This window comes from Tachysurus vachellii, chromosome 7 (assembly GCF_030014155.1).
Source record: "Tachysurus vachellii isolate PV-2020 chromosome 7, HZAU_Pvac_v1, whole genome shotgun sequence".
NCBI lineage: Eukaryota > Metazoa > Chordata > Actinopteri > Siluriformes > Bagridae > Tachysurus > Tachysurus vachellii.
In genome coordinates, this window is record NC_083466.1 from 11,272,290 (window position 1) to 11,296,049 (window position 23,760).

Genomic DNA, 23,760 nt, shown 5'->3' on the forward strand with positions numbered 1-23,760 from the left:
TCAATGAGCTTTACACGCTACTTGAGCCCTTTGGGTTCTGACTAATTGCCTTTAAATCAGGAACAGCTTCAGTCTGGCTACTGTATCATTATCATAAAGGCCTGCTATAGAAGGTCAATCACGTATATGTATCCAGTCCAGTGATGCCTTGATTAGTTACAACACTATATAAACATGTATTAAATATTATAAACCAAAACCTCAAACATCAGATCTGTACAGCTCATGTGTCATTTTTCACAACATTAACATACATTTTAATAGAGTTCATTTTGTGTCAAATGTTCAAATAAAAGAATCAATTCCACAAGCTAAATATTAATGATCAATATGTAAAAATATATGGCAAATGCATGTAATCAAATAAAATCAAATACACATTTCATTATTTTAATATTTTTTCAGTTTCTGTTTTTTTATGAAGCAGACCTTTTTCTCCTCTTCTGCTTCTCTAATCTGGTGCTTCTGCACACACCTTAAGTCTTAACTGGTCAACTGGTTTTAGAGTGAGATAGTTAAGTGCTAAATGAAGGACAAGCACAGTTAGTTATTAAGTGCTAAATGAAGGACAAGCACATACAAAAAAAGAAAGAGAAGAAAGGTTTATTGTATTGGAACAATTTTCAAACACAGATTAATGATATTTCTGTGTGTGTATGAAATTCATAGGTCCCTAGTCCTATCTATGAAGTAATAGAGACAGGGTCTACTATCATGGTATTTACAACTGATATTGGATTTAATTCATTCTGAAATAATGTATCAAAACATTATTAGGCAAAACGTTTTAACAATCATTATATATATGGCAAGGCTTAATCTTCCTGAGATGTGCCCAGGAGTCATTTGCAGGTAGTTACAAAAGAGAAAAAAGTACGTTTAGGTGTTTTCATTTTATTTAATTTATTTCAGAATGAATTTCTTATACAACATGTCAAAAGGTTTGTGGAGACCTGACCAACACACCCATATGTGTGATCATCCCAGAACTGTTGCTACAAAGTTATAGGCAAACAACAATGACTTTTTTATGCTGTATACTTACAGTTTTCCTTTACTGTAAATAAGAGGAACAAACCGGTGTCAAGATAACGATGTCCCGCTACATAAAGTGAACGCCATGAAGACATGGTTTGCAGGAGTGTAAGAAACCGAATGTTCAGCACAGAGCTCTAAGCTCAGCACCTCTGTACACATTTGGGATGAATTGATTGAGCCCCAGGCCTCCTGTCCCAACAGGACCTGACCATATTAATGCTCTTTTGGCTGACCGAATAAATCCCCAATGCCACACGCCAAAATGAACGGAATCCCAAAAGAGTGAAAGTTATTATAAGAGCAAACAAGCATACATGGGGGTTATAGCTAGGTTTCCACAAACTTTTGGCTATACTGTTTATCACATGAGTCTGTTGTTATTGTCTTATTCCTTATTATGAATTTCAAGCTCTAATAATATTTCAACATTTACAAGGATTCTTGTAAATGCTTTGCAAGCGAAGTGTAGCACTGGCTGGCATTCCACTGTCTATCAGGCGCTGTTTGACCTGTAGGGACAACAGACATAATTGTGTCATGACAGCATGACAGAGTAAAAAATTAACACATTATCTATAAAAAAAGAATATATAACGTCCTTTCCATTGCTACATGTAATATATGTTATAAAAACTAATAAAGATTTGTGACTGTGACAAATTGTGTTATTGGAGAGAGTGTTATTCAACAGAAGTAAAGGACACACTTTTTTAAAATTCTGAATGATTGTATGTTACCTGCTGGACAAGGGCTTCAATGTCAGATTCCAGGAGGTTTGTCTTTGATGCTATTTTCAATTTTATCACTGTAGAAACAATTAAATAAATGACATTAGAAGATTCAGAAAAAAAATTCCATGCTTAATTATCTTTGACCATTTTCTTAAAAACAGTTGTTTAGTACCTGAAAAGGTCTTAGCCGGAATGGCTGCCTCTGCAGGACATAAATGGTACATACGCTGTGTTTCATATTAATTATGCAAGGCATGCAGTATGTGTTTGTAAGCATTAAATTAGTTCAGCTGAGGAAGTACTCACTGTCTTTGCTCACATACAAAAACCTAGACTATGCAAAGGTCAGAATTATACACTGCATGAGAGACTCAAGCCTCTTTTTTACGTTGGCCGAGAAGTGCAAAACACATTAACAAATCCGAAAACAAATTAACAAATCCGAAAACAAATTAACAAATCCGAAAACACATTAACAAATCAGAAAACACATTAACAAATCCGAAAACACATTAACAAATCTGAAAACACATTAACAAATCCGAAAACACAACGACAAGGTCAGACAACCCGGAAACGGTAGTGTATCGTTTTTGAATGGAAACTTACCGATCATTGGACAAGACACCTGTCACTCAAGATATACAGGTATGGAATCTTATGTGTAACGTGAAAAGTTCTCCGTTTAAATATAAGAAAATAACAGAATTAATCCACAGTAACCCATTCCATCCATCCATTCCAACTTTTCCCTGCGGCAGACTGTTGAACTTCATGTATACCTTGAGTGACAGGTGTCTTGTCCAATCACAAACTATACCAACCTCTTCCGGGTTGTCTGAAATGTCGTTGTGTTTTCTGATTTGTTAATGTGTTTTCTGATTTGTTAATGTGTTTTCAGATTTGTTAATGTGTTTTGGGATTTGTTAATGTGTTTTCTGATTTGTTAATTTGTTTTGGGATTTGTTAATTTGTTTTCAGATTTGTTAATGTGTTTTCTGATTTGTTAATTTGTTTTCGGATTTGTTAATTTGTTTTGAACTTCCCGACCACCGTACTGTGGCATGGGGTTTTGATTCCCGGAAAGTGTGCTAACCAGCCGCTGAAGAGTTAACTCTCAGTGCCGGTCCCAGGCCCGGATGAAATGGGAACTTTCCAATTTTGGGAAAAATTCACACCCTAAGGCACTCCAAATTAAGTTCAGATGCATCATGTTGCTTTGATTATTTGTATATAATCCTTAAATATTTGGATTATAATAAATTTATGTATATATATATATATATACATATATATATATATATATATATATACATATATATATATATATATATACATATATATATATATGTATATATATATATATATATATATATGTACTGTCTACTACAGGATATTAACATTTAAACTAAATAATGAATATGAGCCCAAAGTGCAGACTTTCAGATTTAATATCTTCACATCTATTATGGATGAACTGTGTACTAATTACAACACTTTTTATATTATTAAATCTTATTACCTTCATAAAGAATTAATTGGACCATTGGCGGTTAAGCTTTTAAATGGCCAAAGAGCTGTCACTGAAAGTGAAACGTAAGATAGACACCAAAACAAATTTTAAAAAGTGTGAACAAATCAACTACATCGTACGTTCTTTAAAAAAAGAATGTGCTTGTGAGATTAGGAACACCAAAAGGCTTGAAGGAATTCTTTCTCCGGTAAAAAAAAGAAGAAGCCAGAAGAAAGCAGACGTAGAACATACTCCATGAGGTAGGTATATCCATGTCAACAAACAAGACAGAGTTTAATACAAGATGTAAATTATCGGTTATTCTTAAAAACTGGAAATCTAGATTAGAATTGTCCACAAACATCTAAAAAAGCCATCCTAAAAAACATCCTAAAAAACATCCTATTGACACATGAGATTCAAAGTATTTAGAAGATGAGCAACTGTTCATTATCCAAAGCAATCCACCTCATCTTATAGTGTTAGTATGTATGGCTGCCAGTGGTTCTCTTGTTTTGACAGTACTGATGATGTGACTGTTGACAGAATCAGCAGGATAATTTCTGCAGTCTGTAGAGCTATATTATCAGAGCTCCATAGTGCAGAAAGACAATGACCAAAAGCATACTTGAAAAAAATCATCCTGGGCTTTTTAAAGGCAAAGATGTTTTGCAATCACCACATTTATCACCTTAGCTGAATCCAAGTGAACATGCATTTTATTTGCTAAAGCAAAACCAAAGGCAAAGCTGAAGGCAAAATACCCCATGCACAAACATGAACTAAAGGTGACTGCTGAAAAAGGCCTGGCAGATCATCACACAGAAGAAAGCCAGCATCGCATGATATCTTTGCATTCCACATGTTAGGCAGACGTTGACTACAAAGGATTTACAACTAAATATTAAAAATGACCATTTAAGTTATGATTATGTCAGTTGGTTCAAATTCTTAGAGTCCTTTAGAAAAAGGGAAAGGGTGGTCACACGTAAAAAATGCTGAAGGTCTGTTTTTCAAGTCCATTATACTGCGGTAGACAGCTAAAATAACAAATAAAATGCAAAACCAATACAATATAATATTTATGGACCTCACTGTATATTAAACAATGTAATCATTATTATTAGCAGGGCAAACAAAATGCCTGGTAAGATCTGTAATCTAAAAGTAATGTTAGTAACAGTAGACATAGTTGAAAGATAGAGTAGGTGAGAGAAAAACTCACTAGCACATGCTGATGGTCTCAGGCACATGCAGCCTCCGTCATTCCAACAAGCTAAAAAAGAAATGACAAAACATTTTAATGTACGTAAACTTATAGAATATAGACGTGTACAGATAATTATATATACAGAATGTACTGAATACCTTAAAAACCTTCCAAAAGAGATTGGTAAATGTTAAATAAACATAAAGTACTCTAAAGTTCTTTTAAATTACCCATGGCACCCATCAGAGATGACACTATTACCCACCCACTGCATCTAAGCTCTTCTGCTCCAAGTCAGAAAGTTATATTAGGAATTGTTAAAGTGTAAAATCTCCTTCCATGCCTCTGCCGTTAACAAGCACTATGGACCACCTCTACAAAGGACCCAATCCTCAAACAAATGGATCCAGAGACAGCATTTGTGATGGAAGTGGATGACTCAGAGACTGGTGTTGTTCAGCTAGCTGTCAAGCTGCTTTCTTCAGGCACTTGCATTGTGTTGGTTGCTATAGTGGGATCCAAAAAGTCTGAGTTTCTTTTTTTTTTTTTCATTTTAAATAGGAAATAATCCTTCTGTTTATTTCCTATATTAAATTTAAAACAAATCCAGATTTTCAGTGTGCTCTCAGACTTTTGGGGAAAAGCTATAGCATCCATATTCAAAACAACGAAAATAAACGTTCAATATCGTGAAAAATTAATATTCATCATTAAGTCCAATTTAATTCAAAATAGAAGCTAATTTGTGATTTTCACCATGTAAATTGCTTTGTACAATGGTCAGATTTTGCTCATGTCTAATCTCTGCCTAATTCATCATGTCTAATGTTATTCAGATGACACTCAGGTCTGAAATCAAATTCAACAACAAACCAGATCATTTTAAATTCTGAAATTCATGTAAATCTGTAAAAGGGTTAGATCTTCTGTGTAAACTTTAGGACTGGTGCTTGTGAATGCCCAGATCTATAGTTTTTGAATTACTCAAGCCAGGTTCGAAACATAGAAATCACACTATTTCCCTATTACCATGTAAGATATGAAGGTTAAATGAAGCTCTTGAGTTCTATCTACGTGACCTTTTTTGCCTTGTGCTGCTCCCACATGATTGGCAGATTAGATAACCACATAAAGATTAGATAACTGATAACTGATGTATGTGATTTGTAATGTAAATAGTGCAAAATCAACACAATTTTACCAGAGCTCTCATAATCTTGGATCCTACTTTATCTTGGTTTTTACACAACAGGGGTGTGAAGACAGGAGCTAATGCTTTTTCCAAGCAGATTTTTTCATGAACCAGATGCTGCTTTATTCTGTAATCTTTCCTATGCAACTTAACATTAACCCAAAGAGCACCAAGAACGTTACAGTTTTGATTTGCATTTTATAGCATCTCTGAGATATGGCGTGCAATATACAGAGAGTATATATATATATATATATATATATATATATATATATATATATATATATATATATATATATATATATAACCTTGATAATTCATCATTAAACAGTTCTCCATTTTATTTTTATTATCAGGTTGTCCTCCAGCCCAGTTTGTGTAGTTGAATGCTGACCCATCGGTCCACTTCCAAACGCCTTCCTGGAAGAGCAAAAGGAATGATTTAAATACAAAGCAATGCAGTGTATTCTCAAATATACGGAAATGGTGTCTTCATGTTACAAACCTGCTGTATATCACTGGCACCTAACCATGTTTGTGCATTCGAATTAAGGGCATTTTGGACTAAAGCCTGGATGAAAATGTACTCTGCTTTGTTGTGCACAGATGCAAGATGGCCTCCCATAATCACACAATTTTGCTGAAAGAAATCACAATAATATTGATATTGTGATATTGATATAAAGAGTCGCAGCTGATAGAAATGATTACCTCTGCATCATCCCAACTTGTTGCAGTTTCAAAGATCCTGAAGCAGCGTGATCCAACCTGTGACCAGCCATGCTGGCATTTTAGAGCTTAAGAGATATAACAAATAGTGAGAATAAAACATTACAGTAGTAAATGGTTTGTAATGAAACATTTTCTTATCTAGGAGAATTACTGCACCGAAAGTATCCACAATCATAATAAGATTCTTCCGTAATGTGAGCTATCATTCTCTAACCCTTTTCAGCTCTGTCATTTATTTCTTGTCAGATGGATTATTACTATTTTTTTCTCTATGCTTCAGATGTTTTTATTTTTTCAGAATTTACTTCTAATTATTTTGCATTCTTTTTTTAAAAATTATTTTATATTTGAGAATTGTGTGAGGGGCTCAGTGAAAAATAAAAATTACTTTCAAATGTTTTGATTACTAAAGATTTTAGCTTACAAGTTTGTTTGCAGGAAAGTGTGGAGAACCCTGAAAGATAAAAAGTCAAACATTGGTTGCAGCCATGCAGGATTAGGTTTACATGCATCTTTTTTCATAAACTCATAGTGTTTAACCAAGAAACTATCACAGGTTGACTTGTCAGTTGACTTGGTATTTGAGATAAAATAAATTAAAAATTCCAATTTACTGACCTGAAAAAATCAGAATAAACCGCATTAATGAAGACATATCTAAAGAGAGAGCATACATTTAGTGGCCTGCATAAGTATTCACCCCTATTTTGTGAAGCGTCATAACCATGATCTGAACTAGCTTTAACTGGGATTCGACATGTGGGTGAAATTTAATTACATTTTTTATTTGCACAGAAGGAGAATTAAAGTAATATTCAAAATATGCACACATTCATTCTCTGTTAATGTTTCTTGTCACGTCAGATCGACGATAAAGCATTAGGTGTATTGAATCAAGTAAATCTTTGTATCGCTGGATATACTGTTTGTCGTTTAACATTTCTATTATAAAGCAGTTGGCAGAATTAAAGCTAATCTACATAGCTTACATCTTAACTCATGCCATTTAATTAAAACTGTGATAAGTAAAGTTCAACTTTTATCATTTGATTGATGATCTTCAACATTTTGATATTGACAAGCTGCTAAACCACTGAGGCAGACCACCTCTGCCATTTATAACCACCGCAAATAACTTTTTACCTTTTAATAGCTTTTAACTATTTACATAGAATACATACATATTAGAGTACAGCAGAACATCACCAAACTCTCTGTCTCTCTGCAGTCATGTGGAAACAGGAAACTGCTCTCCAAAAGAAACCTGTACACCTTCATTCTCCAACTTAGCTAGTGATTTGTAGTTAAAGCCACATCTTATAGAGTTAAAAAAAAAAAAAAAACTACAACCGCCTATAAAGTTCTTTCCCTAAAATTTCTATTAACATTCCAGTTTAAATTAAGAGACGTACACTTACCTGTCTGTGGGAACAAATAACAATACACAGTCAATTCCTACCTGCTTGTGTTTTTCACGTTCTTCTGTTTTTGTTGCAAATATTGATGCCCTGAGTATTGAAATGCGCCTTACTTATACCACAAATGGCTTTAAGTCGGCAGCACATTAGCATGACTTTCCATATTCAAGCTCTTCCAGTTTAACCAACACATTACTGACGACATTAATGACCACACTGATGATTATTCCTTAATAAAAGAAATCAGTTCAAACCTTTTATTTTAACTTAAAATGCGTTAAGAACGAAATCATATTTGCGGTGCACTCATGCCTAACAAAAAGAAGAAAAAAAACAAAACCGAGCCTGCAAATAATAAACTTAAATAACAAAAATATCAAAAGATTAACATCAATAAACCTATTAGCTGAAATGTTTTAATTCTACGGTTTAAATGTATTAATATAAACCAATAGATGCCAATAGAAGTGGATATGAAGATTTTTTTAAAAAATTAGCAAAATTTTCCAAACAAACCAGGAGTTTAAAGCATAAATAATACTATAGATGATATTAATAATACTATGTGTTAATAGAAATAAGCATAGAAGACATATATTGAAGTGTCATGTTTCATGTCATGCAAACAGAGAGTCACCCAAGCGACATATAGTAATGGACCATTATTGTTATTAGTTTGAAAAGGTAAAACCAGTGTAATAAACTGGTTCCAGAGGCTTAAGAATTTATAAAAAATAAAAATGTTACATTGCACCACAACAACCAGGCAGCATCAGTGCTCATTATGTCCCTTATTGGATTGACGTTATATATTTTTTTTAAGCCTTTTAGTTCGGAAAATATACCATGCTGTAAAACAGGTGCTGTGCCAATCAGTTTGACATAGAAATCATTTGGTTTACAAAGTATGAAGTCTAAAAAAAACCTTTTTCTCTATTTGTTTAGTAGATGCTCCTTTTTTTTTTTTTTTTACGAATTTGCATATGTTTTTTTGTGCATCAGAAGGACCATGCAAATTTTTTGGTGCATCTGCAAAACAACACAGACCAAGACTTATTCATAGTGTGTACTTTGTTAGTTAATAAACATGATTAATTTGACTAGCCAAACTACCCACCCACCAACCAGGAGCAAACTTATATGGACTCAGGAAAAAACATGCACAGAAACTCTATACACAGTTAGTACTCTTCACCCACACTGGCCCTTTCTGAATGATATTGGAAACCCCTGAGCAAGATAGTCCATTTGATTAGACCAGTCATGCTTGAAGTACTGGGAAATTTTTATTATGAAAAACCTCCCGTACCTTGCCGGTGAGTTCCACTTGCATATCACCAAATAAAAGCCTTTCTTTTGCTATAGAGTTAAACATGTGAGTAGATGTGGTCAGATTAGTGCCTTGCCCCTCTATGCATATAGTAGTCTGGTAAAAGACCATTCATTTATTCCTGTACTGAAAAACAAATCACTTCAGGCCATCATATTATTTAAAACTTCTTTTAAGAAACACAGTAACTGATGACAACTGAAACTACACTATATCACCAAATGTATGTGTACAGCTGACCATCACATCCAGAAGTGAGTCATCCCCAAATTTTTGGGAAACACAAAAACAATGTCTTTGTAAACTGTAGCATTATTTATATTTATTACTTGATTGGAAGAACAGAGCCCTGACTGCAAGCCCTCTGAACTTCTGAGGGATAATCTGGAAGACTGTCTCTGCCCCAGGACCTTTTTGCCTGACATCAGTTGCTCTTGTTGCTTAATGAACAAATCTTCATAGCCACGCTCTAAAATCTAGTGGAAAATCTTCCCAGAATAACAAAGCTTACTATTAACACTAATGTATGAATAAATATGAAATGTGTTGGTTGGGTGTCCACATCCAAGTCCACCTTTGGCCATATAGTATAACACTGAGAGCGGTCTGCCTGGGTTTTTGAAATAAAATACACAAAGAAAAGATCTCCAAATTATTGAACATGAGTCATTTTATTACTATCCATTAAATCATTCATTCATTCATTCACTGCCACTAATATTTGAAGCAGATTCACTGGTTATATATCTTCATCAGTGGACCTAATGTACATCCCAAATTTACACCATGTTTATTATTTTTATATTCTATTTATATCTAAAATCACAGCTTTCACATTATCATTCAATAAGTTATTGTTCATCATTACAAAATACATTTGTACACAACATTTTATTCACCATTTGTGCTCTAGAACAAAAAAAATCTTTATGTAATAATCAATCATACAAATGTAGCTTTATATTGTGTTGTGTTATTTTCACTGCCGTGTGAGACGTTGTTGAGGGGACGCGGAGGATGGATAGAGGAATAAGTTCCATTCCTCATTTTGCTCTGGCACTGACGAAGTTCAGCTGCATAGCCCTCAAAGCTCTCATCCTGAGGGACAACATCCACTTCAGTCTTTTCCTCGGAAGAAGGTAAATCTATCTGTGCTGGTGTTTTTCCATGCTGGTGGCTCGCTGGAGTCTCACTTCCATCCACTGCATCTAAGAAAGAGAAATTTTCAAGAGTATGTGGAGCAATATGGTGAACGAATATCTAAAAAAAAAAGGTTATTTTATGATTTTAGGTAAACTAAAAAGAGTTTGTCCTTTAGAATAGTGATTCCCAATCCCAAGCACTGGAGAAGCCATATTACACACATCTTGTATTTACTCTAATGTAGTATATTACTTGGTTTTAGGCAGATCCCAGCTTTATGAATATACATAATTATATATTCATCTTGGACTTTCTGCTTCAATTCAAAATCAGAAAAAGGAATTGATTTCTTCATTAATTCAAATGTAGTGGCAGGATTGTGTTGAACTGAACTTCGGTATCAGCTTGAATACAAAGCCCAACAAGACAAAATTATTCATTTGAAAGATTTGGAATGTGTATTCTAACATGATATTATTTGACAATGGATAAACCTCTTTATATCCATATATTAATATGGTATTATAATGATATTATAATTATAATATGAATGAGAGCACAATTAAATGCTACAAATTATTTTGTGTCATCATTTGTCGTCCTTTTGCTTCAAGTATTTCCTCAAATATTTGTAATTGATTTGCTTTGTATCTGTCCTGTTAAGATAAACTGGGTCTGGAATAAGAACCTTCAGAATAATAACTAAATAACCTGAAGGTTACACTAACATGCAACTCTCCTTACAAACAAGCTAATCTGACAACTCTGACTACACGTGTGTGTGTGTGTGTGTGTGTGTGTGTGTGTGTGTGTGTGTGTGTGTGTACATATATAAATACATGTTATATATGTCATATTTTGTTAGTTTGTGATGTGACATCAAGTCTTTAAGAATTAAATGCGAGAAATCAAAATGAATCGAAATATAGGTAGAAAAGAAGGAAAAATCAACATGAAAGGAAAATAATTACAAAGATGGAAACTACAGATCACAAGCAAGTCTAGTGAGATTTCACCTCTAGTGTTTATTAGACACACAAAATCAACATGATCTACAGCAGAGGCAGAGTGACCTGCACTTTCATATATATAATGTGGCAGCTGATGGATAAAAACTCCGACCTCGGCTGCTTTACACTACGAGAGGCTCGGTGAACAGTAGTGACAGTCAACTCCAGACTTATTGGCGTTCTTCATGAGAATTATGTACAATTCTTGTATAATAAAGTATACCTACAGCTAAATATTTGTTCCCTTTTATTTCCCCCCCAAATTTACTTCACAGCTGCTCATTTGTCTGTTACAGTTTTAATCAAGTGGAGTAAAAAAAGGTCTGTGGAACATTTTGTTCCAATACATTTGGTCGTAGAACGCTAGCTAGCCGATACGTTAGGGTACATGTAGGTTACATGCAAAAGATTTTCAGTCAGTAATATATGTAGTAAAATGAATGGGAATTATCTACATTTTCTATTTTAGATACAATTTCCTGTGGGCTACATATATTAATAAATTTTGTTTGTTGTTTTGAAAGTATCTCAGTGAAAAAAATGTTTTTTACGAATTAATGTCAGGTGAAAATGAGCTAAACGTGATTACAGTAAATACCTATAAACGAATATATTGTTATTTTTTAATAAAAAAATGTTTTTTGGGGGGGAAATGTCATGTTACAAGAGGAATAAAATTTTTTAAGAATCTTTTTGGGGTGGTTACATCGATTAATCCCACCATCCTTATTACTAGCCTATAATAGCAAGAAACACTGGGTTTTATTCCTTACACAGTGCAATCTGCATTTAAACTATACTTTGTTCAAGCTTGGAGTATTCTAGAAGAAGGAGTGTCTGTGAATCAATGTTCAGAGTCTCATTACAGGATGCTCAGTGACAGAAAATAGTGTAATAATACTGCTGTAAATAATGTTGTAAAGTCTCTGTGCATGTTTAAGCTCAAAATGTCTCTAATTGATTTGACAATATTTCATATAGTCATTTTTGCTTCTTCTCATGAAGGATGCCAACAGTTCTGGAGTTGACTATTAAGCCTTCGCTGGTCAACACTTAACTTTGTAGCTTCTTTGAATTACAGCTTAGGAGAATGAATAGAAAGTGACAAACACCTGCTGATGAATCATTAGTCACTCTCTACAAGATGATTAAAAAAAAGGTAAAGTAACATGATTAAAACACCAAGATTCACCACACATAAGTGAAATGTGTAAAAAAAAAAAAAAACTAATAACCTTAGCATCTATGGCATGTCGTACGTTTGTAATACAATAGTGAAAAACTTTAGTATTAACAGATTATAGCAAGTAAACATCTACATTTCAGGAAAATACGTATAAAAACGCTTTTTTCCTACATTGATATGTTCTAGAAAGTCCTGTGTTGATTTGTAGAAAAACCCGCAGCAGAGCTGAGAGGTGTTCTATAACACCATAAAGTGCATCTAAAGCTGTCAAATGTCAGTTCTATCTGACCTTCATATTTACAATCTGAGGCATAAAGTTTATTCATGTACAAACATCAGCCACCACAAACATACACTCACTACACACACTATAGAACACACGGCTAGTCATCCGGGAGAAATACCTGAGCTGGGGTTTCTGTGGACAGACGGCGGCGGAGCTGGAGGAGCAACATTGTCATCGTGAGGGGGCGGGCAGGTTGGCAAAGGGGGCAATAGAGTAGAGTTAGGGCTGCTAATGTCTCCCTCACCCACCAGGGTGAGGTCACACAGTCCCTCTCCATCCTGCCCTGGGGGGCCTTGTGGACGGAGGATGGGGGAGAGGGACGGGGAAAATGCGTCTGTTTCTTCTCCAGAGTTGGGGTTGTGTCCATTGGAGGTAATGGATGAGGGCTCACTAGAGCTTTGAACATGTTTTTGGGAGGTGGGAGTGGAACAGGATGGAGGTGCACTGGGCTCAGGCTTCAGACGCAGAAAGTCGGGCAGCACCAAGTCCTCCTTTCTCAGCAGGCCTCTCTGATCATCAGCACGGCTGCTCTGAGCACGACTCAGCAGCTCAAAGAACTCTGCCAGTGAAAATAATCAGAGAACGAAACAAAGAAAGAACGAGTGAATCAACATTGGGAGATCTAGAGAAAGCAAAGACTGGATGGTGTTAATCATTAAAGTTACAGCAATTTAGGCAAAATAACAAATCTGACAAAAATAGTAGTAGGGCTGTAAAATTGGATTTATCTGCCACAGTACTAATCCTTGGTGAACAATGATACTGCTCATTTGGGAAAAGGAAAAAGCAACGAATGTTTATGAAATATTTCAATCCAATTTAACTCAATTCAATTCCATTTAGTCTATACTGTATGTCTCTTTTAACTATATATATATATATATATATATTTATATATATATATATATATATATATATATATATATATATATATATATATATATATATAAACAAAGCAGCTTTACTGAAATATATAAATTCAGAATATAAATATAAAATTTCTAAATGTATCAGTTTATCTCTCATGGGTATGAATTATCATTTCACTAAAGTTGAGGTTTCCACAAGGAGCAGTAGGAGCACATTATAGGAGGTTACTCAAGATATTTTAACTTCAGTCAGCATTTCACTCAGCCTTCATGTTTTAAATAATTCAAATGATGTAAATGATAACATTCAATAAACAGGAAAGCATCTTTTCAGACATATCTACTGTAATCTACCTAATCGGTGAATGATTTATCAGGAAAATTTTACTGGGGCTGTAAAAGCTGTAAATATAAACCATACTAGAAACAAAACAACAGTACACTATTAAAACAACTAATAGAGATAACAGAATGTCAGTCGCATCCGTTACTCACATCAGCGGTCTAACGTAACGCTAGCAACAGAAAATATAAAACATGTGAGCTGATCGCTCTTATCGTTAACTTCTGATCACTCGCACTGTTCCTCGCGCTTCAGATCTACCAGCACTGCTCGACTGTTCAAACTATTTAAATATACAGCAAGACTCTTTTCTGTTCTGGCACCAAGGTGGTGGAATGAACTTCACCTAGATGTCCAAACACAAAGTGGGGACCTACCTCTATCTGAAATACTTGAAGTAGCACTTTTCAATTGCAATATAACAATTGTATATTATTTAAAACAAAAACAAAACAATACAAAACTAAACCCTGAACAGAGTTTTAGGTTGATGGTATCCTAAATCTGTAACCTAGTGAACCAGTGTTAATGTATTCATCGATAGAGACTTGAAAGCACTGTTGTACGTCGCTCTGGATAAGGAGGTCTTCCAAATGCCATAAATGTAAATGTAGATGATCAATAAACACTAATGTAAAGAGACTGAGAGATTCAAAAGAGATTCAAGTCACCTTCAGCATCATCTAGGTGAATCTTCTTGCCTTTCTTTTTCTGGGGTGTCTCAGCGATTGGGGGTTTATCTTCTCCCTCCCCTTTCACAGGTTTCTCTGATGGTCTGTGATCTCCCTGACCATGCAGCAATGACAATATTAATAATTTAGAGATTTGCTGGTACACAGACACTTAGTCACATACAAAGAACATTTTTGAAAGTCTTTGAAAATAATTAAGAAGGCTTCACAGAAATCTGCAGTTCACGTCATACAGTTTGTAATGAGAATATTTGGCTGGTCAGTTGTTCTGAGTATCTGGGAATATCAGAATCAGTTATTCTTGAGACTTTGACTGCTATACTTGTTTCTGTTTTGCAGGTAATACCTGACATACAGCATAGACGTATACATAATATGTTCCTACATTTTTGTTCAGTTGTAGCACCAACACATCTGAATCACAGTAATAAGGTAACAATCAGCTGAGTCAAATGTGCCATATGGTGGAATTTGACAAATACATTTGACAAAATAAATGTAATAACAGCAGTAAAGTACCTATTGTTTTAAGATTGTAATTTCAGCTGTGAATGGCAAGAGAGGTCTTTTCTTTTAAATTTATTACTGTTTTATTAAAAATGTATCGACAAGCAGAATATGATCTCTGGATATACAGTACGCACACACACACACACACACACACACACACACACACAACCCAAAACCCAAAGCCGCAAGTACTAGAAAAGAAGAGAAATCTGTTCAGTCTTACTTGTGTTGACTGCCCCCTGCTGGTCAGTGTTGGTCCCTGAGTTTTGGAGGGAATCGTCTTAGACTTGTCTGTTTCAAGATGAAAACAATGCATGAATTATTTTTGTGTGTACAGAAGTGTGCCTTTGACCTCTGTCCTATTACGTGAAGGACACACTACTGACACACTGACATACTCGGTCAGAGAGAATTGTATCACAACTGCATCAGAACGAATGTGTGTAAGTGTACAAGCAGGTGTGCTTCGATGCATACCATTTGAAGTGCTTGGTTCAGAGCGCTCTAGGACAACTCGCAAGCCGTCAAGGTTTGATATGGGCAGTCCTAAATCAAGAGCCTCAGTCTCTCCGCTCTGTAAAACAACGAGAGTTTTATATTTAGTACTTAGCTACTTTATTAAATGTCATAAATCACATACAAGTCCTACGCTGACAGAAAATAATGCTATTGTCCATAGAGGTAAATGGAAAAAAATAAATAAATAAATATATACTGTTTTTTTGTGAACTGTTTTTTTCCTCTTATTTTTCCCATTTACGTCTATGGACAATAGCATTATTTTCTGTCAGCGTAGGACTATGTATATATATATATATATATATATATATATATATATATATATATATATCTATATATATATATATATATAGAGAGAGAGAGAGAGAGAGAGAGAGAGAGAGAGAGAGAGATAAAACATGTAACAAACTGGAGATTCCCAAAATGCAGCGCCTCCTGTATTATCAGAACAATAATTCAGAACAGTTCGGATCTCATAGAAGTTGTGCCCTCTATCTGACACCACTTCTGATTCTTTATGTGGCAAATCTGACTCTAAACAAGCACTTTGAAGTACATTTGGAAACCATCGAGCTCCACCCTTGCTTCACCACAGATGTGGTGGCACAAATGCATGTTGCCATGGCAAAGTGACTTACTATTCTAGCCACCAGGTCGTTAAGGCGCAGGCCGTACTTGGCGACCACAGGCCGCAGCACCTCAGCAACGGGTTTGGTCGGCTTGGCTTTCAAGCCAACAGATCTGTTAATAGGCACCAGGTCCAATCTAAAAATAGAAGACAGAAGAGAAATATTTATAGTCTGCATTCACTTCTTATGCATTATGCACTTCAGATAAACAGGAGGTAAAAATATTTCAGGAAAGTGACTGGCTGTTGTTTTTGGAAGGCAGGGTTAAAGCCAACTGTAATAACTGAGCTCTGTTTTTATATATTGTAACAATTGGGCAATGTTAGAAGACTTTTCTGTGTAGCCTTTCATTCATTTGCATTTACAGCATTTGGAACACTCTTGTATGTAAAATGACTTACAAAAGACATATTATCATGCTAGTTTAAATCCGTCAGGGTTTCATAATACTATCAAGCTACAACCCTCATGTTAGAGGATAGTTAGTAAAATGAGGTGGTACAAAAATACAGTACAAGTACTGCAAAAGACCCCCCTAATTTCTCTCCGAATTTTGGCCTTGCCAATTCCCACCCACTAGTGAACTGTCCCCACATCACATGACAGCTACCAACCACGGAGTATGGGGCAAACACGTGCTTCTTCCAAGATGTGTGAAAACAACCTCTGCATCTTTTTAAACTTCTGTTCATTCAGCGTCACAGGGTAGCACAACACACTCAGAGGAATGCAATATCTACGCTCTTCCACATATTATGCCTAACCTGATTGGCTAGTTTCACTGTGACTGACAGAAGAGAGTATACTGTCCCTTCCAGTTTTACTCTCTAGCCTCCCAGCCACACATAGTTGTGCCTTGTCATCACAGCCATCTGGGGAGAGTTCACCTAACGGGGTGAATTCTTTATTGTTTTTTTTAACTAGTGCTCAAGTGAAAATGTAGGTCTTGAAAACAGCCACTGACTCAGCTGTTTCGACAGCCATTTACAGAAGTATAGAATTTACCTGAAAAGAGTACGCTTCTCCATTCTTAGGTCTCTTGAACTGAGAGACATACTGTCTTGGTCCAACACCAGTGGCTGTAAAGAAATGGACAAATAAGAGCATAAGAAAAGCCCAACAGTGCAAATATAATAACACAGCTAAATACTGAGTGGGTGAAAGCAGCTAGTCAAAAACGGGAAGCAATAAAAAGGAGTCCTATCCAACTACCTTCTCTCCTCCAACAAGAAAGAGATCGACGGCAGCCATGTTGATGTTTTGTTTCTGGCAGAGTTCCAGCAGCACTTGTCTGATGGACGCACCCTGTTTCAGACACACACAGCAGCTGGAGCCATCCGGGAGTGCTACTGTGCATGACTTACTCTGCCCTATTTTATCCCTCTCCCATGTGGAGCTCCTCTGCTTAAAACAACACACACACACACAAACAAACATACACACAAATATTGTTAACTAAACTTGATTAGCAAAATAAAGCCACACTGTGGACTACATGCAATACAATCTTGTGGCACTTTAATACTTTAATTACAAGATACAGGATTTACAGTTAACTCAATATTTACATTTATGTCATTACTGTGGTGTTGCAACTTATTACGTTAAAGAGATTGATATTATTATTGTCTATTTTACAGTTTTGGGTTCTGATTCCCGGTGTTATTTTGGCATAGGGATTATAGGATCGTAGGATAGACCCTATCAGGGTTCCCACTCTTTTTCAGAGATCATTTTCTAGGACTTTTCCATTTCAAATTTAGGTAAAAAAAGACAAGGATCACAGATTCAAGGCCTAAAGTAATATGTTCTTCTCTCCAGAAGTCTTAAAAACAACTTTATGGCTATTACTTAACTATAAAATTAGAAAAACACCAGATATACACACACAGAGCTTCTGAAGTTAAACTCTTCACTTTATTATAATGAATAATGAATGAATAAACAACATTTAATTGTCTGTCCAAAACATCCACTGCATTAAGCTCCAATGAACAGTATCCTTTTGAACTTTTTAGTGTAGTTGCTTCAAACTCTCTTGCATGTTTTCCAAACTTTGTTCTAGAGCTGCTAGCTTTTCTCTGTGACACTTTTTCGATAGGCATTTGATTTTGACAGTAAGGTGAAGTCATGCTTTCTCTCTCGGTATTTATAAATGCGTCATTAACTCACTTTCACAAACGATTCGTTAATAAACGCATATTCAAAGAAACGCCACTGTATTGTATGTTGCTAAAAACGTTTTGCTACGGCTTTGTTTAGAACTACTATGGTTACTGAAGGATAGAAAGGAAGTCACTTAACTTCTTGTTTAGTGAACTGTTGCAAAAAATCAATATCACATTTGCGAACGTGTTTTTAAGTTTATATAAGTAAACCTATTATATGTTACCGGCCTTCGCCTTATGTTTACAACACTAGTCTGTGCTGCACTTTTGAGCATGCTAATAATTGTTCAATGTATGATTCGCTGTGCATCGCGTCAGTAGAATATCTAATTTTGACTTCTTATATCGCTCATAAAACAGGTTTGGGGACTGTGTGGATGGATTACTTTTAAAGACAATTTGTCATGTGTACGGGTGGGCGGAATGACCAAAAATCTGTTTCACGGAATAAGTTATTTTATTTCACGGTAGCGGTATATATCACGGAATAATAATTTTTCAGGTAAATCAACAAAAGGAACGTGCTTAATATATTAAACATGACTGGGCGGTATGAACATCACTTTAACACTTTAAAAATAAAGAATAGGCTTTCTCGTCTTATTTTATTCATTTTTTTTATTATTTAGCATTAGTAGTGAACGAGACTCAACTTTTAGATCAACCTCACCATAACAATAAATAGGCCTCGTTTTTAGAGTTTAAAGAGAACAGACTTCATTTTTGGATGATAAAACAAGTTACTCGTGAAAGCATGGCTAACGGTTACATTCGTGTGACACAGTTTGCAAATCACATTTGTCTGCTCTTTGTCAGCCTTTGTAAACCCGAACCACGTCCATACCACTGATGTCGCGCCTCGTTTCTCCATGTTTTTCTTCTTATCTACGCTTATGTGGCGCTTCTCAATCGTTCTCAGATTCAGGCGTGCTACACGTGAAGTTAACCACACCCACTAATTTAAATTTCACGGTATGCACGGAATAGAAAAACCTGTAACGGTAGACATTTTATTCCGCGGAAACGGAATATACCGTCATACCGCCCAGTCCTAGTCATGTGAATGAAATGTCAACATTTATAAAATTAAAAAGACCGCAAATATTAATACCCTTTCCTTTCTCAGGCCAATGCCATCATGCATGCTTTAGTTTGCTGTGCATTCCCCTCGCACATGATATTCAGATTAACAAGGTTAATATAACCTGGTTACCCGTCACCATTTGCTGAAATCATTCGAGCACTTAAACCATTCCTAGCAGCTGAAACCGCCAACACAAGACAGCGTCATCCGTCATCCGTCATCCGTTAAACAGCATAACAAAAAAACCCATGAAAACCCAGCGTCCCTGAACAGAGCACTTTCTGTTACTAACGTTAATTGTTTCGATCAGTTGTAAACTGTTCTTTAAATGATCAAGAACATTTAAAAATAATAATTTTCCAGGACAAGATGATTTTTTTCCAGGACAATTTATGTTTTCTCTCATTTTCCATGTGTCTTCCAGGACTGGAACATTGGTCATTAATTTTCCAGGATTTCCAGGTTTTCCAGGACGCGTGGGAACCCTGCCCTATGAACTGGACCATTTCTAAAGATATTATAATAAATTATATGATAATAAAGGTTGACATAAAAGACCCATACAAGAGACTTATTCATAAACATATGCAATATTACCAGTAACATTTTAAGTAGCTGTTGATTTCATACTGGCCAATTTTACCTCATTTCTCAATGTGGAGCAGGGTGCGTTGAAATCCTGACTGGCACCAGAAGACAAAGATCCCTGAGACTCCCTCCGCCCATTACTGTCTACAAATACACAAAACAGCCGAACAGCAATATAAATGTTTGTATTACTTAAATATTTCTATATATTGCAGTAAACCGTAATGAGAATACTTTGAAACTATATTGTGTATACACCAACACAACACAATCCACAACTAAACTTGTATTCTGGTTGTGCAAAGATCATAAAGATTAGTAAATTAGATGATTACTCACTATAATTGAAATCTGTTATTTCTCGTTTCTTTGGACCTTTACCAAAGCTCCTGTTTCTGTACCAGGAGAAAATGCCATTTCTCCTGTCAGGGTCATCTCTTAGGTCATCATTCGACCTGCCTGTTCTAGACTTCCGAGTGTCCTGTAATAATCGCAAAACACAAGAAAATAAATATAGCAACTCTAGGAATACAATTTAATGTAATTAGAGTTAAATAAATCTACAGTGTGTAGGTTGTGTATAATATGATGTTAATCCTGAGTCGCTCTAACAATCGTGTAGTAGTAATTAACAGTCTGTGAAGTGTCTGGGGTGTTGGATTGGATCGGAAGAAGCTAGAGCACTAAAACAGGCTGGTTTGTGGTTAATTGGTAAATATTGGTGTGTTTTCTTTACTTCTTGACTTTTATTTTTATGTTTTTTTTCATTTGCTGCTCTGCTTCAGCTCCTCTGCTAATGTTAGCCAGCTGGTAGCTAAAGATGTCTGCTTTGTACCAGGCAAGTTAAATTAGCAATAAAAACTATGATGATTTTATTCTGAAAGAAAATCTATAAACCCAAAAAAAGGTTGAAAATAATACAGCTAAATAATATGCTAGTACATATTTGCTGTTAGCTTTTTAGTCATCCTATTTATAGAATGAGTTGAATGAGGCATGGGAAAGCCTTGAAATCTATTTGAATGTCTGCTACCTGTAGCCACATTTACATCAGTATAAGTCACGTTGTGGCAAAGGACACGTCACAATACATTGTGGAAAGATTTCTTCCGTGTGTAGCTCTCCATAGCATTTCCAAATGCCATTCCCATAAGCAATAACAAATAATTATTAATTATGCTCCAAATATTAAACAGAGTCAGTGCCATGAGTCAAATAAGAGCCGAAGTGTTCCATGGAAAGATTCCCTTTACCTTTTTTGGAGTGGAGAACGTGGAGCGCTCTGAGATAAAGCTGTGCTTAGAGGGGGCGGGGCTACAGGGCACATGGTAGGGGTCAGGGAGAGGTCGACCCTCCACTTCAGCCAACATACACTCTTGATACAGTGAGGACTTCAGAAATCGAGCGTAGCTGTCAAACTTCATCAGGTTAAAAATCTACAGAGGCAAACAGAAGGAGGTTTCATGATCGAGTTCATTTTTTCGATCTGCATTAGATTGTGTGTACATAGATATATTCAAGCTCACCTGTAGCTGTGGCTGCTTGAACATATCGGGCCTTGGTGCTGTGAGGACATCATCTGCAAGTTGCGCCTGACTATCAATGTTCACAGGGGTAGTGGCCTTACTGGAGAGGAAGCTATTGTAGATCTCCCTGGCTTTCTGAGAAAGCTGTGGACAAGAATGAAACAGCACCATAGAGATCAAAATATGAAAAAAATAAGTAATGGACAAATATACAAATGTTATCTGTTTCAATCACACCGTCGTACAATTTCTGACAGTGTGTTAAGAATTTTACTTTCTGTTTTAAGAAGAAAGATAAGCACCATGATGAAGGTATATGTGATCTGCTGAGTCTGAACAAATCCAACCACCACACTAGTCATGTCCACACTTGAATAGTATAGTATCTCTGAGTGCTGTCACAACAAATACTGAAGATTCTTCCTGAAGAATCTGCTGAAATGTGACTGGATTTAATATTGACAGACTTTTCAGCCGTATGCAAAAGTTTGGATATAAAAAATGAACAAAAAAGAATTCAACATTTTTATAAATATTTAAAAAAATTATGAAAATATTTTGAAAATTCTGCAAATGTTAATGCAAGTACTTTTTATTTCATAGACAGAAAAAGAAAAGTCAGTAGTGAGTAACATCCCATTTGGCTGATCTCACAGCTTGCAAATGTGTTTTGTATCCAGCAAGGAGTCCTGCTTCTAGTCCTGAGATATTCTTGGTTCTTTCATGCACACCATGTTTAAGATTTACCTGTGTATTTTCAATGGACCACGAAGACCAGTCCAAAAGCTTAAGCTTGCATTTCTTCCCGAGGTTCACAGTGGATTTTGGGGTATATTTTGGATCACTATGTTATTGTGAAAGCCAAATTCTTTTCAGCTTCAGTTTCTTGTCTGGCTCTGTCCCATTTGCTTCCAACATTTCCTGTTCCAGTAGCTCTCACACAACCCCAAAGTATACTTGATTTTAAAATAATAGCTTGCTCCACCTTCCTTTTCTTCGTTTTCAAATTTTTTACGCAAAATGTACTGTTTGGAAAAACTAAATTTGTCCTTTCATTAAGCATGTACTTTAATTACACACACTTTAATAAAAATATCGATGGCAGTTTGATAAAATCAGGGTAGAAAGTCGGTGTGTTTGCCTGTAGGATAGGTGGGTGTGTGCCTTTATTTTCCCTTTAGCCGCAACCCCTTCAAAATGACTTACAATGGGCCTAATCAACATATGTGACTCTGAGACCGTTCCTAGAAGGACAGGAAATAAACGAGTTTTTTTGTTTTTTTGTGAAAAATCCTGTCATGCCTTGATGTTTTTTTTGAGAATAGAAGGATAGACAGCAAGCTGAAATCAACTGTCATTCCTTAACTGCTAACATTTAACTTACCTGCTTCTTGTCATGTTCAGGAACCTGGCTGAAGAATTCACAGGCCTGCCAGAATAAAATGTTTTCTTCACTAAACTCCTTTTTCAGAAACTCCTGCAGGAGTAAAGAAAGAAAAATGAAGAAAAACAAACAAACAAACAAACAAACAAACAAAAGCATATCTGCTGTAAATAGAAGAAGAAAGACTGAGGTTTTTCAAACTGTCTGATGTTGGTTAGATCATGTCTAGTGCTACTTACAGAGAAGTAACGCACACCAACAGGGTCCTGCAGTAAGCGTTCAAAGGAGACAGCCCATGCTGCCACACGACGGTCTGAGAGAGCATGATGGGTGGTGACACTGGGCAGGCTGCTGTTACTTTCCAAACTGTTAATGCTTCCAAAGCCATGCCGCTCTATACCACCTCTCTCTATGCACAGCAGATTAAAACAATCAGAGGCCATATTTGTTAAAAAAAAAAAAAAAAATCAGGATTCTTTACTAAACATGCTTTTGGTCCATAATGGACCAAAAACAAAAGAGTAAACAGTGACTAGTGTCTTTCTTTATCAGTTAGTTAAGATCGTAATTCTGAACAGTTATGTGTCAACAATATAATTACAACAATGTGTAACATGACTAACAAATTGCTTATGAATGTACTAGTAAATAATTACACA

At 35.6% G+C, this 23,760-nt stretch overlaps 2 protein-coding genes across 7 annotated transcripts in view; both read right to left on the bottom strand.

Moving 5' to 3' along the window:
• Positions 1-577: 577 nt before the first annotated feature.
• Positions 578-8,111, bottom strand: LOC132847939 (galactose-specific lectin nattectin-like). 2 transcript variants are annotated; one of them, XM_060873438.1, is made up of 10 exons: positions 7,876-8,111; positions 7,035-7,073; positions 6,841-6,870; positions 6,396-6,481; positions 6,190-6,324; positions 5,993-6,104; positions 4,508-4,558; positions 1,942-1,971; positions 1,776-1,843; positions 578-1,547 (listed from the first exon to the last, which is right to left on the bottom strand). In XM_060873438.1, exons 2-10 carry the CDS (start codon positions 7,069-7,071, stop codon positions 1,461-1,463), a joined length of 636 nt encoding a protein of 211 aa, XP_060729421.1. In that variant the 5' UTR covers positions 7,072-7,073; positions 7,876-8,111; the 3' UTR covers positions 578-1,460. The 2 variants fall into 2 exon arrangements, with proteins under 2 accessions (XP_060729421.1, XP_060729422.1); XM_060873439.1 differs by lacking the exon at positions 1,942-1,971.
• Positions 8,112-9,850: 1,739 nt separating this feature from the next.
• The window catches only part of rgs12a (regulator of G protein signaling 12a), a 33,240-nt gene continuing 19,330 nt past the window's right edge, over positions 9,851-23,760 (bottom strand). For 2 of the 5 annotated variants that reach the window (XM_060874287.1, XM_060874286.1), the window contains exons 3-16: positions 23,341-23,510; positions 23,102-23,194; positions 21,718-21,861; positions 21,445-21,627; positions 20,531-20,672; positions 20,247-20,335; positions 17,564-17,755; positions 17,357-17,430; positions 16,361-16,487; positions 15,681-15,777; positions 15,427-15,494; positions 14,673-14,787; positions 12,908-13,348; positions 9,861-10,372 (exon numbers count right to left, since the gene is read on the bottom strand). In XM_060874287.1, the coding sequence (XP_060730270.1) occupies positions 10,107-10,372; positions 12,908-13,348; positions 14,673-14,787; positions 15,427-15,494; positions 15,681-15,777; positions 16,361-16,487; positions 17,357-17,430; positions 17,564-17,755; positions 20,247-20,335; positions 20,531-20,672; positions 21,445-21,627; positions 21,718-21,861; positions 23,102-23,194; positions 23,341-23,510 (2,201 nt within the window). In that variant the 3' untranslated portion in view covers positions 9,861-10,106. Of the gene's footprint in view, positions 10,373-12,907; positions 13,349-14,672; positions 14,788-15,426; positions 15,495-15,680; positions 15,778-16,360; positions 16,488-17,356; positions 17,431-17,563; positions 17,756-20,246; positions 20,336-20,530; positions 20,673-21,444; positions 21,628-21,717; positions 21,862-23,101; positions 23,195-23,340; positions 23,511-23,760 lie in introns of all 5 variants that reach the window. The other 3 variants (XM_060874285.1, XM_060874283.1, XM_060874284.1) reach the window with 3 other exon arrangements.

Excerpts from the sequence above, each read along its gene's own strand:
- LOC132847939 (XM_060873438.1), bottom strand. The coding sequence starts at position 7,071 with ATGTCTTCATTAATGCGGTTTATTCTGATTTTTTCAG. Across the intron at positions 4,559-5,992 it reads TTTAATGATGAATTATCAAG|CTTGTTGGAATGACGGAGGC; the intron begins GTTATATATATA and ends TTTCTTTTTTAG. Across the intron at positions 1,548-1,775 it reads TTGAAGCCCTTGTCCAGCAG|GTCAAACAGCGCCTGATAGA; the intron begins GTAACATACAAT and ends TTGTCCCTACAG.